The 14,554-nt window shown below is 40.9% G+C and overlaps 1 protein-coding gene across 1 annotated transcript in view; it reads left to right on the forward strand.

The window, feature by feature from the left end:
• Positions 1-521: 521 nt before the first annotated feature.
• The window catches only part of TTC8 (tetratricopeptide repeat domain 8), a 68,875-nt gene continuing 54,842 nt past the window's right edge, over positions 522-14,554 (forward strand). Inside the window, exon 1 of the mRNA XM_049769832.1 lies at positions 522-719. Coding sequence (XP_049625789.1) covers positions 606-719 — 114 coding nt within the window. The 5' untranslated portion in view covers positions 522-605. The remainder of the gene's footprint in view (positions 720-14,554) is intronic.

Genomic DNA, 14,554 nt, shown 5'->3' on the forward strand with positions numbered 1-14,554 from the left:
GGGAGAAAGAGAGAGACAGACACATTATTTATAAATAAAGATTTTATTAAAAAAAGAAACTGGGACATTCTAGAGACTTAGGATTTGGGGTTCTGATAGGAGGGATGGTATTAGAGATACTATTTCAAGTGTGAGTTTCTAGAAGTGACAGCAGCAGTGCATGAAGGGGATGAGGAAGGAGAAAGTAATCTGCTGTAGGAACAGCTCCTGGGACTTCTCTCTCTCCTGCTAAGCGGAGCGTTCGGTTGCTAGGCAACTGAACATCCAGCGGGAGGATGAAGGCCCCCTCAAGTCAGAGGTGTCTAAATCATTGCCTTATACTAGTAGTCAGGTTTCTTAGTCCTTGAAATAAAAAAAAAAAATAATAGGTAGCCTCTCAAAGTACTTCCTTTCTGGCACCATAGAGTGGCTAGCCCCATCGCTGGCTTTAGTTCGCTGTTTGTTGTTTTTTTCTTTTTCATGTTTTCAGGCGCGCTGCGTGCCTTCCCCGGCGAGGACCCCGCCGACTCTACCCAGGGGTGGGCAGGACGCCGCCAGCCCCCTGGCTCGTGGCCCTGTGCTCCCCACCTTCTCCAGGCTGGGACCCGGGAGGTCGGGGGTCAGCCATGGGCTCGGAGATGGACCCGCTGCTCCTGGCCTGGAGCTATTTCAGGCGCAGGAAATTCCAGCGCTGCGCGGATCTGTGCACGCAGATGCTGGAGAAGTCCCCTTATGACCAGGTACCCCCTCGTCTGCCTTGTGGATCCCAGCGAGGAGGCTGAGGGGCGATGAGGGATCCCCCAGGTCCCGGGTGGGATGCAATGCTCAGGGCCAGGATCTGGGGCTTGGCAACTGAAGCGAGACCCACTGGAATCACCGGGTCCCCCTCATGATCCCTGAGTCCCTGCCTTCAGTAGTCCCTCTAAGTGTTCTTCAAAGGAAGAGTTCCAGGCCCTAATTCCAATTTGGGGTGGAACTCAGAGAATTCACTTATGCTTGCCCATTATGCAACACTTAAGCGCATTGTCTGTGCTTTATACTGCTTTCTAAAACAATTATGCATTACACATGAAGGTCTGATCCTTCTCCAGGCCCTATTAGGCATCATCAAACAGGTGATCCTTCCACTTTTGTCTTAAAAACTTTTAAGCCAAGAGTGAAGGAGCCTTTTATTTTTGTTTTTGGGGACTTGATTGCAACTTGAAGCTGGTAATTTGAGTCCCTGTATGAGAATCTAGGAGGGCAAAAGATAAATTTATTATTAGGAGGAAGGGGGGAAGTATCCTAAAAGAATGATGTCATTGATTAAAAAGGTGCCTAAACTACAGCTAGAGTTTCCCTTAAACAAAAAGTGTTATTAAATAAAGAGTGAAATGGGTGGGATTGCACTGTGGGAAAGGGGCATAACTATTGTTGGCCGGTGCTTTTGAAGGGGTAAAAGCTCACAGGGCCAACTTGGAGCAGTAATAGGAACACTTTCGGTTGTGGCTCAAAAACCAAGGGGTGAAGAAAAAAAAAAGGACAAGGACGAATAGGATGAATAGGCATTGTTGCCTTGGAGATGTTGAGGGGGATTTGGAGGAGAATAAAGGAACATAGATGGAGGGGCTTTGCATAAGCTGCAGCTTGTGTGTAAACATGATCAGTGGACTTTGTCTGATCTGCCTGCAAATGGATGGGGAGTAATCAGCCCAGATAAACATTTTGATCTTCAGATAGTTCATCTTCCTAGGAAATCCGGGTTAGTGGAATGCCAGGTTCAGCTCCGTTTCTGTTAATTTACTTTAGTTATTCGGATCCATGATTCTACATTTTTTCAACTGTTTTTCAAATGTTTCTTGGGACAGTAATCCCGCAGATGCTGCTAAAATAATTAAAACAGTAATAGTCTATGATCACATATGTTGGAGAATCATGGGCCATTATTGATTCCTTCGCATTTTCACGACAAACTTTTGTTACAAATGTATGACACTTTAGACTTTGATGTAAGAACAGTGGCTTGCAAGAACTGTACATTCTGTTTGAATTTTTTTTTTCCGTTGAATTAGGGGAGTTTCCATTCTCCTTTCCTCAGTGCTAATCCCAAGAGGTGCTCAGTGAAAAAGTTTCCTAGTTAATGTGCATTTGGGAAATAGATATTCCCTTCTTTGGCATTTAAGGTTTATACTAGGTACTCTGAGATGTCCTGAAGAAAAGAAACTAATGGTGGAATCTAATAATTCAAAAACTTAATCAAGCACAGATTTGTTGTTTGGAAATGGTCAAGGATCAAATATCTTGGTTGATGGTTATCCTAGGGACATGTAAAGCAGCAGAGTTTGTATTAATTAAGGTCCTGTAATATTAATGACATATAATCTCTGCAAATACCAGTGTTATGCTTAAGAATTTACATTTAAGGACCAGAAACATATTACAGTGGGTAGGGAAATTGTTTTGTATATGGCTGACCTGGATTCGATCCTGGTATCTTGTATGGTCTCCTGAGCACCTCCAGGAGTAATTCCTAAGTGCAGAGCCAGGACTAACTTCTGAGCATTGTCAGGTATGGCCCAAAAACAAAAAAGAAAAAAAAATGCATTTTATTTTTGCTGAGCACTTTTGATTAGGATTTTATGTGTTTAAATCAGAGCCTTTTTGTTAAGTACTTGCCAAACATAAGTTCTAAAATTTACATTTTCTGTGCTCAGCAAAGAAATAACAAAAGCAATAGCAAGTAATTGATTATTCTTTTTTTTTAATTGACTATTCTTATTCCCACTTGGTTCAGAGAGTTTTATATGTCATGTCATTTAATCTTCAATTAAGGAAGTTGGTTCTCTTTCCCCTTTCATTTGTTGAGCGCACTGATTGATGGTCAAGGTGAATTATTTGATTAGATTTACAAAACTAGAATTCCACTTCCTTTATATTAGTGCTGATACTAAAACTATGTATATTGGCTCTTTGGTGCTTCTGTAGCACAATTTTCAAAACAGTGTTTTGACCCTTTCCTATTATGCTTTCCTCCTCTACTATGCTTATATTTTTTCCTTTTAAAAAAAATTTAGCTAGGCTGTAAAGAACTTTGACATCTTGTGTACATGGATTAAAAGCTCTGAAAACTCTGGAAGGAGGGAAACCTACTCAGTTTTGACTAAACCATATTCTAAAGCTTTTGACCACTTGCTCCTTGGGGATGTTGGTGGTGATAGCTGTGGACCTCCCTTCTTGCCCTGGACAGACATTTTTCAAAATCGAAATGTGCAGACACAGCAGCAATGATTAAGAAAGGGCCAGAGGAGAGCTTGACATTTTTACTTTTACCTAAAAGAATAGGATAAACAAATCCAGGGCTTCCTCTAAAATTTCCCAAATTAGCACTTAAATAAGGTAATAGCTCAATTGTTTTAATTTGGCTTCTTTTTACAAATTCTTTAGGCTTAACAGATAGTTTAGAAGGTTTTTATTTTTATTTTTTAAATTTGGGCCCACACCTGATTGTAGTCAGGGCTTATTCCTACCTCTGATCTCAGGGGTCACTCCTGGTAGGCTTGGGATACTACATAAGGTGGTGGGGAGTCCAACCCAGCAAGGTGCAAGGGCCTTACTCTCTGGTCCCTTTTCTCGGAAGGTCGTCTTATTTTCAGTTATTTTTGGTGGAACTCTGGTTTTTTGACAGTGATAATGAAAAAAGACACAGGTTCATACTAGGAAATCTTGCTGCTGTCAATATTAAACATTTGTTATGTTTAAGATCATGATCATAGCTTTCTCCATTGCCATATTTATTGTGAAATTACAGTAGAACCTTGCGCTACATAATACTGTATTAAACCATAAAAGTGCTTTTAGAATGTTATTCTCTGTTGCATTCTTTTGTTACTTTGAACAAGGGGCTGTTAGGTTCAGCTCAACAGGCCTAGGACAAGATCTGCAATCTTTAAGACAAAGAGCCTCTTGAACTTGTTTCAGAAGGAAAAAAAAAAAAAGAAACTTGGGAGCTGCAAAACCATTGCAACATTTAAAACAAATATAGCACAATATATATAGCACTGCATACATTGTTTCTTATTATAATGCTCTACACAAGATTGTGAAGTTAGCTGTTTATCTGAAAAAAACAAAAGAACTTTTTCACTTAATATAAAATGTATTTGTGCAAATTAATAGCCAATTAAAATATTTAATTTACCTGTTTAATGAGATTTTTATCATACAGAGCGTCGGGAGGCGCAGAGGTAAGTGATACGCGCCCCCCTCCCATCCCTCCTCCTATTGGCCCTGCTGTCAGAGCTGCAGCGAGCTTCAAAAGAGCCACATGAGGCTCTGGAGCCATGGGTTGCTGACTCCTGGCCTAGGAGAATCAGTATAAGAAATTTAAATTTTTCTTTCCCTTTTGCAGTGCTAGGGTTTACATCTGGTCCTCCTGGGGGTTGAAGCTATATATCTTAGCAGATAGAGTATTTGCCTTGCAGGAAGACAACCTAGGTTCAATCCCCAGCATCCAATATAATTCCTTGAGCCTGCTAGGAATGCTTTCTGAGCACAGAGCCAGGAATAACTCCTGAGTGCCACTGGATGTGGCCCCCTAACAAACAAATAAATCAATCTGGGCTCTGCATATGCCCTAGCTACTGAACTATCATTCTGTCCCCATCCTTCCTTACTTTTGCTTTGTTTTGCTGAGAGGATTATTTTGCAGGCAAGTTTTATGTATTTCTGGAACAATAAGTAGCATCTCTCCAGAAATAGAAGCTTAACTTGAAATTACTTCCTCAATTGGGCTTTGCTATGACGTGGAGTGATTGCTGATGAAGTGCAGGGCTCCTTCAGGCTTGTCATTCTTTGACCCAGCCTTGAGACTGCACTTTCTTATATCTATATTTTTCTTGGCACCAGTTCATGTATTTTGTACCCAGTTGTCATTTAATTTTGGAAATATTCCCAGTCTAGCATCCTCAAGCATTATGAAGTCCCACCTTATTTTTCTTAATTAATTAAACATTTCTAAATATTTATGTTGAGGGGGCAGATACTAATAACAAGACTTTTGGCACCTGGAGAAGGTTCATTTGATTAAAACCTGCAAATATTTATTAAAAAGTGCAAATTTTCTTTTCTTTTTTTTTTGGTTTTTGGGCCACAGCCGGTGATGCTCAGGGTTTACTCCTAGCTATGCACTCAGAAATCGCTCCTGGCTTGGGGGTCATATAGGACTCCGGAAATCGAACTGAGGTCTGTCCTGGGTCAGCTGCGAGCAAGGCAAGTGCCCTACCACTGTGCCACCACTCTGGCCCCCTGAATGCAAATTTTCTTACTGTCCCTTAGAATATAAGCCCAGGGTGGCAGGACTGCAATGTCAGGCCCGGTGCTTGGCCTAAGTATATTATATATTATATTATGTATTAAGTTATGTTATTATGTTATGTAATGACATGCTATCTCATGTCATGTTATGTAACGTTACGTTAAATCACACACATCACGTTATATTATGTTTGTTATATATTTGTTGAATAGGTGCATACCAGCCTGCTCCCTTTCTTACTCTGTAACATGGAGGAATGAGAGATCATCTCCAACTTGTCCTTCTCCCACTGGCTTATTTTATACTTTTTATTTCCATCTAAGTTGCAGCAACCTGCAAGATTTTATCTTTTCTTTTCTTTTCTTTTTTTTCTTCTTTAGAACAGTCATGAGCCAATTTAATTTTATCTTTTCTTATGACTGCACAGTGTGTGTGTGTGTGTGTGTGTGTGTGTGTGTGTACGCAACAATTTTGTTTGTTTTTGGGCTATACCCAGTGGTGCTCAGGAATTATTCCTGGGTCTGTACCCAGGAATCATCGCTTGGTGGGCTTGGGGGACCATATGGGATGCTGGGGATCAAACTTGGTCAGTTGTGTTCAAGGCAAGCTTCCTACCTGCTGTGCTTTTTGCTCTAATTCCTACCACAACTTATTTTTTTTCCATTCACCTGTATGTATTTTTATCTTGATTAAGCTGTTACAGTGAACATATTTGTGCATCTCTCTCTCTCTCTCTCTCTCTCTCTCTCTCTCTCTCTCTCTCTCTCCCTCTCTCTCTCTCCCTCTCTCTTTCTCTCTCTTTTCTGGAGGCACTCTTCAGGTATCACCCATAGTGTTGCTCAGGGAAACCATACAGCAGGGGTCTCAAACTCAATTTACCTGGGGGCCGCAGAAGGCAAAGTCGGGGTGAGGCAGGGCCGCATAAGGGATTTCACTTACCGAATATTCGCAATAAAAAATCGCATGAGTAAGAAAAAAAATCACAAAAAATCGCATTAAAAATTTGCATACCCTGAACAGAACTGCTAGAAGTATGCGAATGTTTAATGCGATTTTTTTTCTTACTCATGTGATTTTTATTGCGATTATTCGGTAAGCGAATAATTGCGAATACTGCGATATTTGAAGGCCAGCCGCGGGCCACAAAATCTTGTACGGAGGGCCGCAAACGGCACACGAGCCGCTAGTTTGAGACCCCTGCCATTCAGGGTTCTGGGGATTGAACCAGGGTTGACTCTATGGAAAACAAGTGCCTTACCCTCTGTACTATCTCTCCTGTCCCTTAAGGGTCTCTGCTTTTTTTTTTTTTTTAATTAATTGAAAAACTTTTTTTTTGTTTTGTTTTTGGGTCACACCTGGCAACGCTCAGGGCTCAGGGGTTATTCCTGGCTCTACGCTCAGAAATTGCTCCTGGCAGGCATGGGGGACCATATGGGATGCCAAGATTCGAACCTCTGTCCTGCATGCAAGGCAAATGTCTTACCTCCACGCTATCTCTCTGGCCCCTAAGAAATCCTCCTGGATTTCTCCAGGAGGACTTTTCAAATAATCTACATAATTGTAATGATTATCTCTGATGTTTCTCTACAATGAAGGACATTAATATGATATTCGTGAAAGTTAACAAATATGCTCAAAGATGAAATGGAAGGACCTCGGCTTCCAGCATTTGGCTATTGTAGTCTAACACACTTTTGTAGAGTCTTGGGCTAGGCATTTAGATATCTATATCTTTGAGTACTGTGCCTAAATTACCATTTCTGTGTCATAAAATTGATTTGGGAACCAAATGTGAGTTGAAGTAATGCTTGGGTTCATGACAGAACAAGGAGATTGTTATTTATTCTCAGTGTCAAATGAACTAATTTTAGTTTGTTTTGTTTGGGGCCACATTCAGCAATGTTCAGGGCTTATTCCTCACTTCTTGCTCAGATCTCACTCCTGATGGGCTTGGCACACCATATGAGATGCCAGAGATTGAACCTGAGCAAGCTGCATGCTAGGCAAGTGTTCTATACTATCATTCAGCCTCCAGTTTTGTTTTTTTTTTTTTTTGGTTTTGCTCACTTTTCTCCCAGATGAGAATATCCCTAAAGTGATATGTTATTTGCTAATCTTTTTTAACAAACTAGTCTAGGGAGCTATTAAAGTATTTTGGTTCTCTGATACATCAGTATTTTGATTAAACTACCTTTAAGACTATTTCTTTGTTCATTTATTTCTCATTTAAGACAGACCAGTCTGGTAGGGTTATCAAAAATTGCAAATAGCGTTTTGTACTTTCCATTAGAATGTCTAGATTTTATTTAATTTGCTTCTTGTGAAAGTCAAGGTTAATAGCTTGTTTCCTTAGAGTAATTCATCTCTGCTTTCACACACAACAGGTAAAGGGTATTTAATAACCTTTTAGATGATAATAACATAGCATGTGGCAATGGGGATAGACGTTTGAAAAAGATGGGACTGTGAGATGCCTTTGCTGGATGTGGAATGGTGAGAGACAGGGAGCAGAATTGTAAGCACTTGTGCTATTATGGTTCTGATGTGCTAAGACTAAAGAAGGATAAATGGCTAATTTGTCGCAGTTTCCCTCCAGTGTAGTAGACTAGAGTAAGAACAGTGATTCATAAAGACAAGTTACCTTTTCCTCAAAGTGCTCTTTAAATCATGACAAAATGGTTCAAAGTTATAAGCTTTCCAAGGGAGAAATGTAAATGGCACAGCACAGGGCAGTTTTAACCTAGGGGCTGCTTGCTTCTCTAGCTCAGGCTGATCATCCTGATTAGTTGTTTAATCTGATTATTTTCCTGTCCATATGTCAGGTTCATGGCTTTAAAAACAAGCCCCCCCCCCACCTTTTTTAAGTTTCTCTATAATTAAACAGTTCATAAAATGTGCAAGATTTTCAATCAGAGGGCTTTTTAAAAAGACAACCCTATTTTATTAGTGGGGTAGATTTCTGATTGATTTCTTCAAATTCTAGAAATCAGCAACTGGGAGTGTTTGTTATATATCACATTACTCAGCCCAGTCTCTACTCAGATGAGAGTAGAAGGAGTTACTGGGGTTGGTTAGGAGGGAGAGAGGCGGAGATCACCTAATTTATTTTATTTTAAAATAATTTTTATTGAAACCATTGTGAATTACAAGTCCTTCATAGTTGAATTTCAGGCATATGGTGACAGTGAATTAGGGCCATTCCCACCTCCAGTGTTGACCTCCCTCCCCCAGCGTGCATTTTATATCTCTACCCTTAGTCCTCGGCTTGCCAGTTTAATAAGCCCATTTTAAATATAGTTTGTTATAGTTTGGATCTCTTGACAACCTCCTAGATTAGATGAAAGGTGTGGAACCAGAGATCCCAGTGCATCATGCATTAATTGTTGGTTGAGGAAATGATTTGGTGCTCCAAGCCAGAAAATACTTTCTGTGTGATTGCATCATTTCTTTCCTCTTTAGGTCTATGCAGACTATGCCTGACTACATTGTTGGAGGCAGTTCATAGTATATCTTGATATGCTGCTAATTTATGCAATTAGATCCCTACCTGGCCCCATGGTTTCTGAGTCTTCCTGCCCTTTGGAAACCCATCTAATTTCTCTATTCTTTTCCATTTTCTTCCCCCTTTCTGTTATTGCTGAATTCTGAATGATGACTGGAGTTTAAGAGAACTGGGCAGACTCATTAGTGGGAGTAAGTATTGAGGGCAATTAGGAAGTCACATTCTGAACAATCTGGAGAGTTAATCCCCTTAAGGTGTAGCAGCAACCTTGGAGAAACTGGTAACCCTAGAGAGGAAGGAAGGAAGTAAACTGCTGGGAATTGAAGTTGAAGCTAATGAGTACTTGATGGTTCTAGGCAGTGTCACTGTGCACTTTCCTTGTCCTATACTCTGGTGTTTGGAAGCCGTAGGGAGTTGCATGGAACGTGTTTTAACTGGGAGCTAGTTTTAAATTCTGAAAATGGAGTTTAGAGAGGAATAATAGTTTTTCTCTTCATTGTGTCCATTCTTTCCCTCCCTCCCTCCCTCCCTCCCTCCCTCCCTCTATTCCCTTCCTCTCTCCCTCCCTCCCTCCCTCCCTCCCTCCCTCCCTCCCTCCCTCCCTCCCTCCCTTCCTTCCTTCCTTCCTTCCTTCCTTCCTTCCTTCCTTCCTTCCTTCCTTCCTTCCTTCCTTCCATCCCTTCCTCCTTCTCTCCTTCCCTCCCTCCCCTCCTTCCTTTTGCTTTTTGAACTATACTCAGTGGTATTCAGGGGTTACTCTTGGTTCTGCATTCAGGAAACACTCTTGGTCGGCTCAAGGAACTATATAGGATGCTATGGATAAAACACAGGTCAGCTGCATTCAAGAATCCAGTACCCTGAGCTGTCGTTCTGGCCCCTGTTTACATGCTTTTTTTAGAGACATTTGCCATGATATATATTTCTTATTGAAGGTGAAACCTCTTGATATTATCATTAACTGTGAGAGGAAGAATTATGAAAATTTGGTTATATTCTTAAAATTCAAGGCTTTATTTTAAAAACAAATCCTTATCATTTGACCCAGGGATAGCTCAATGCTTGAGCCATTCTGCAGCAATTTGAGGGAAGGACAGAAAAATGAGGCTGTATGGCTTGTTCAAGGGCAAATAACATCTAAAGGACTCCCCAAGGATCAATCCAGGGCTTCTGACACACTCTAGACTTGGTGCTGCCTATTCAACTCTATTGATAGCTATGGAAATAATTTGCAAGACCCAGCAAGTCTTTTGGTTCCCTTTATAGATGGTTTTATTTAAAGTCACAAACTGGGATTGGAAATATAGTACAAGGTGAAGGTATTTGCTTAGTATGTAGCTGATCTTGATTTGCTCCCTGTCACCACATATAACCCATGAACACCACCAGGTGTAGCCCTAAACCAAAAAAAATCAATCTTGAGCTATAATCCAGAGACTTCAAAGATGAAAGTCTCAGGGGGTTATTAAAAATTCTCTAACCCCCCCTTTTTGGTTTTTGAGTCACACCTGGTTTTCAGGGTTACTCTTGGCTCTACACTCAGGAGTCATTCCTTGTGGGCTTAGGGGATGCCCAAGATCAAACCCAGGTTGGCCTTGTGCAAGGCAAACACCCTACCTGCTATAGTAACTATCTATCTGGCCCCTCTCCAACCCTTTTCTGTAAACAAATGCTTCATTATGTTCCCACTATTGATGGTGGGTTTTCAGGTTTTCAGAAGACCTTCCCATTGCTTCCCCCCACCCAAGTCTGTGGTCCAGCCTTGCTTTGATCCCACATGTTCAGCAAAGGACTTGCTCTTGAACCCGAATGTAGAGTTCAAATATGGCTTCTGTATCATACCTTTGAGCTTTGTCATTTGTGAAATAGTGATGGTTTTGAGGTAGGCACCCAAAAAAAACTGTTGTGAGGGGTCCCATTTGTTAATACATGGAAATGGATAGAAAATGTTAGCTTCCATTGTTTTGAAGTAGCCTGAGAACTGCATGTGGGATTCTGTTACTTTGATTTTTCTAAAAGGATTGTTGCTAACCTACAAACCTTCTGTGAGAAAAGGGTCTTTAGAAATGTTGGTCACATGATGCTGACTACACCTCAGCACTGTGTTTACTACTTGTTAATTTCCAATCTCTTGCCATTTGCTCGGACTTCCTCCTTAGCACTCCACTCATTGTCTTCTAAGACATTCACAAAGGCAGCCTTTCATGCCCTGTATTTGAGATTTCTGGAATGAGGTGGCTTCTCCCATAGTAGGTTTGCAGTGTAGGCAGGCCAGGGTACTGGGAGGATGTGGTGACCCTGATATATTTGCTGCCCCAGTTAGAAGTTGAGTCCAGCTTCCATCTGCACAGCCTCAATGCAATGTCTTCTTTTTTGTTTTGTTTTGTTTTTGGGTCACACCAGGCAGCACTCAGGGATTGCTCCTGGCTCTCTGCTCAGAAATTGCTCCTGGCAGGCCCAGGAGACCATATGGGGGGATTTGAACCATTGTCCTTCTGCATGCAAGGCATGCACGCTCTACCTCCATGTTGTCTCTCCAGCCCCCAATATTTTATTTTCTTCTCGAACCTTCTAGTGTGACATCTTTTCCCAGTATCCTTTATCTGCAGGATCAATCCTGAGTGTAAGGTGGAGGAGCAGAAGGGCAAGGCAGACCAGATGAGAGCCTGGATTGTCAGTTTGAGTTAGGACTTCGGAATCATGCATCTTCCTATGCTGGGCAGAACAACAAGCTTTTCGCTTTTACTTGGTATCTGTAGCTTCTGCTTTTTCCATTTCCTTTTCGAGCATGTCTGCAAATCTCTTGGGGGTGGTTTCCTACCCCCACCTGTTATCTTGTCCCTCTCCTATGCTTCACTTCTGACTTAATATTTCCTTTTTTATTTTATCTTCACAATGTACTGGCAAGAAAAGCTCTGACTCCTCTCTGCCGCTCTCTTCGCGACCTTGAGTCAATTACATGACATTTCTGAATTGGCTTCCTTATCTGTCCAAAGAATAATAATACCTATCTGCCTCTCAGCTGGGTGGTGGAAGACTCAAATGAGCTCATGGTTCAGACAGACCTGCAAGTAAACAAGGGGCAATTCCTGTTCCTTGTCTAATGTGTCTAGCAAGTATGGACAGTATGAACTTGCAATGAGGACATATTTTTAGGTCTTCCTTCTTCTGCACACTGGCGTTGAAACCCACCAGTTGCTGTTCTCTCTTAGTTGCTGAATTATGTTTGGTCCCACTGACTGTCAGCTCAGTTCCAGCCTGGAGGTTCCTCATGTTCTAGCCTAACTTTACTTTTCCTCTCACATTTAACCGTGAGGAAAGAAACTGTTTAACCACGTTTGGTTTGCAGGACTTGGGACCAGGGGCTTACTCCTGGCCATGACGGATGGAACTGAGGCCCTTGCACATTGTTAGGTATCTGTGCTACCTTATGAGCATCTCTGCAAAAGATTCTTGTCTCCCTTCCCTTAGGTATTTTTTTTTTTTTTTGCCAGTTGGTGGTGGTGACCAAGTCATGCACATTCTGGTTGCAAATGTGCTCCCTCCAGGGATCATATACTTTAGTAGTGGTGCTCACACACTCTTGGTTGTGGTAGATCCCAAATAGCAGAGCTACTCTGTATACATGAAGGGAGGTGTCAGGGATCAAATTCAGGCCTTAGCCATACAAGGCAGGTGCTTGGCCTCAGAGCTATCACCATTTCCCCACAATACTCTTAAAAATACTTAGGCTATTCCTTTTATGTTTTAGAATTGCAGAAAGCAATGAAAGTAGGTTATCTTTTTGCCTTTTCTTTTTTTGCTGCAGATGGAGTGTTTAGAGACCGCTGACTTTAAACACAAGGACACATGTTTTGTGAATAAATTTGTAATAAGTCTCATTTTTTTTCAATAAACTTCAGTTTAATTTGAATAGAAAAAAACTGAGTCTATCAACACCTGCCATTAAAATATAAAATAAAAAAGAAAACATTTTTCAGAGGGTACAATTGTCATAGTTTTTTCTGTTTTCTTTTCGTTTCTAATTTTGGGCCAATGGTCAAATGGCCCAATTTTCCTGGGAAGCCTACTGTGTAGTGCTTCGGATTGAAGTGGGCTCATTCACATGCAGAGCATACACACTGGCTTTTAGAGCAATTGCCCCAGTAGTAATTTATTTTCTTTAGTCACTAATCTCATTACATTTGTCGAAATAAAAGTTTCTGTTTTTTTCTTCCCTGAGTGATGTTTTAAACCATTAACTTAATTTGTTTTTGGGACCATTTCCGGTAGCGCTCAGGGTTATTCCTAGCTCTGCATTCAAGTGCCATTCCTGATAGTGCTTGGGGACCATATGGGATGCCAAGGATCCAACCTGGGTCAGCCACATGCAAGGCAAATGCCTTCCCTGCTGTGCAATCGCTCTGGCCCCATTAACTTAGTTTGGACTATAAAAAACTATTTGCTTGGTAGAGTTTTAAAATTATTTTAAATTTATTTTTATTTCTGAGAATTTTAACTTCATTACACATGTGATAAAGATATATTATTTGTCCTCTAAGTGACGTTAGAGTAATTAGAATTTGCTGACTAGAGAAAATTAGTGTATTTTAGACTTGCAAAACTCTTGAGAACACTGGAGAAAGAGTCAAGTTAAACATTGGGTTTTTATTGAATGATTCATGACTACCTGCAAATATTTGGTTAGTAACTAAGATTTTTTTTATTTTAGGAATGATTCCTTTTGGAGGAGGGGGGGGGGACACAGTGCCACTCCTGCTCAGGGATTACTTCTAACTCTGTGCTCAGGGATCACTCGCAGATTTTGGTGATCCTATGGGGGTTTTGGGGATTGGAACCGGGTCAGCTGCATGCAAGGAAAGTGCCCTATTTGCTATACCATCTCTCTTGTCCCCTTAGAAATTTTTTTTTAAATGTCTGCTCCCTTTTTAATGCTTTCCAGGAACCAGATGGTCAATTACCAGTGTCTCAGGTAAAGATTTAGTTGCAACCTTTAGTTTAGAAAAGGCTTCAGTTGCTATTGCTGAGTTATAGAAAGCTTGCTGGGCACTGCCTGTAGGGTTAGCAAATTAGCTATGCTTTCCAGACCTTCTGTGCCTTCGTAGCAAACTATAGTGTTTTTAGTGCTTTGTGTCTGTATCTGAGTAGCCTTATTAGCACTTATGCACTTTATTCATTAAGATAGGGAGCTTAAAAAGAAATGATTGCTTTTGATCCAGAGCAGGAGAAAATCAAGAAGGCAACAAGAAGGCCACATTGCAGAGAAGATGGAAATATAGAGCTGTATGGGGCAGGGAGATGGGACAAAATTTAGTCTGACTCTGCTTGGGAGCATCTTGCTTTTAGATGAAGAACACTGACCCCACCAGACCACTAAACTTAATCAACCAGGTGAGAGGCGGGAGGAGCCAGAGAGCCCTGCCAAATTAGAGACTCAAAGGATCTTCTTCGGAGAGAACCTTGTGATAGAGGTGGTTGGGTTAGGACACTAACTACTTGGTAGGGAAGCTTTCAAACCAAAGACGGAGAATGGCTATAAACCAGAAAGCTAAAATGCTGCCAAGTATTTGTCCTGCCAAGCAAGGGAGAATTTTGACATAATTTTTTTATGTAAACAATTTGAAAGTCATATGGGATTCATGAGTAATCATCAAACCCTTTAGAAGAAAACAACATGCAAAATAAAATAAAGGCATGTGTAGTATTAAGTAAGCATTGTAACTAGGTTAAACTTCAACCCTTATTCAAAAGGATGTCATTTGCCTTTGGAATGTGCATAATAA

This window comes from Suncus etruscus, chromosome 3 (assembly GCF_024139225.1).
Source record: "Suncus etruscus isolate mSunEtr1 chromosome 3, mSunEtr1.pri.cur, whole genome shotgun sequence".
NCBI lineage: Eukaryota > Metazoa > Chordata > Mammalia > Eulipotyphla > Soricidae > Suncus > Suncus etruscus.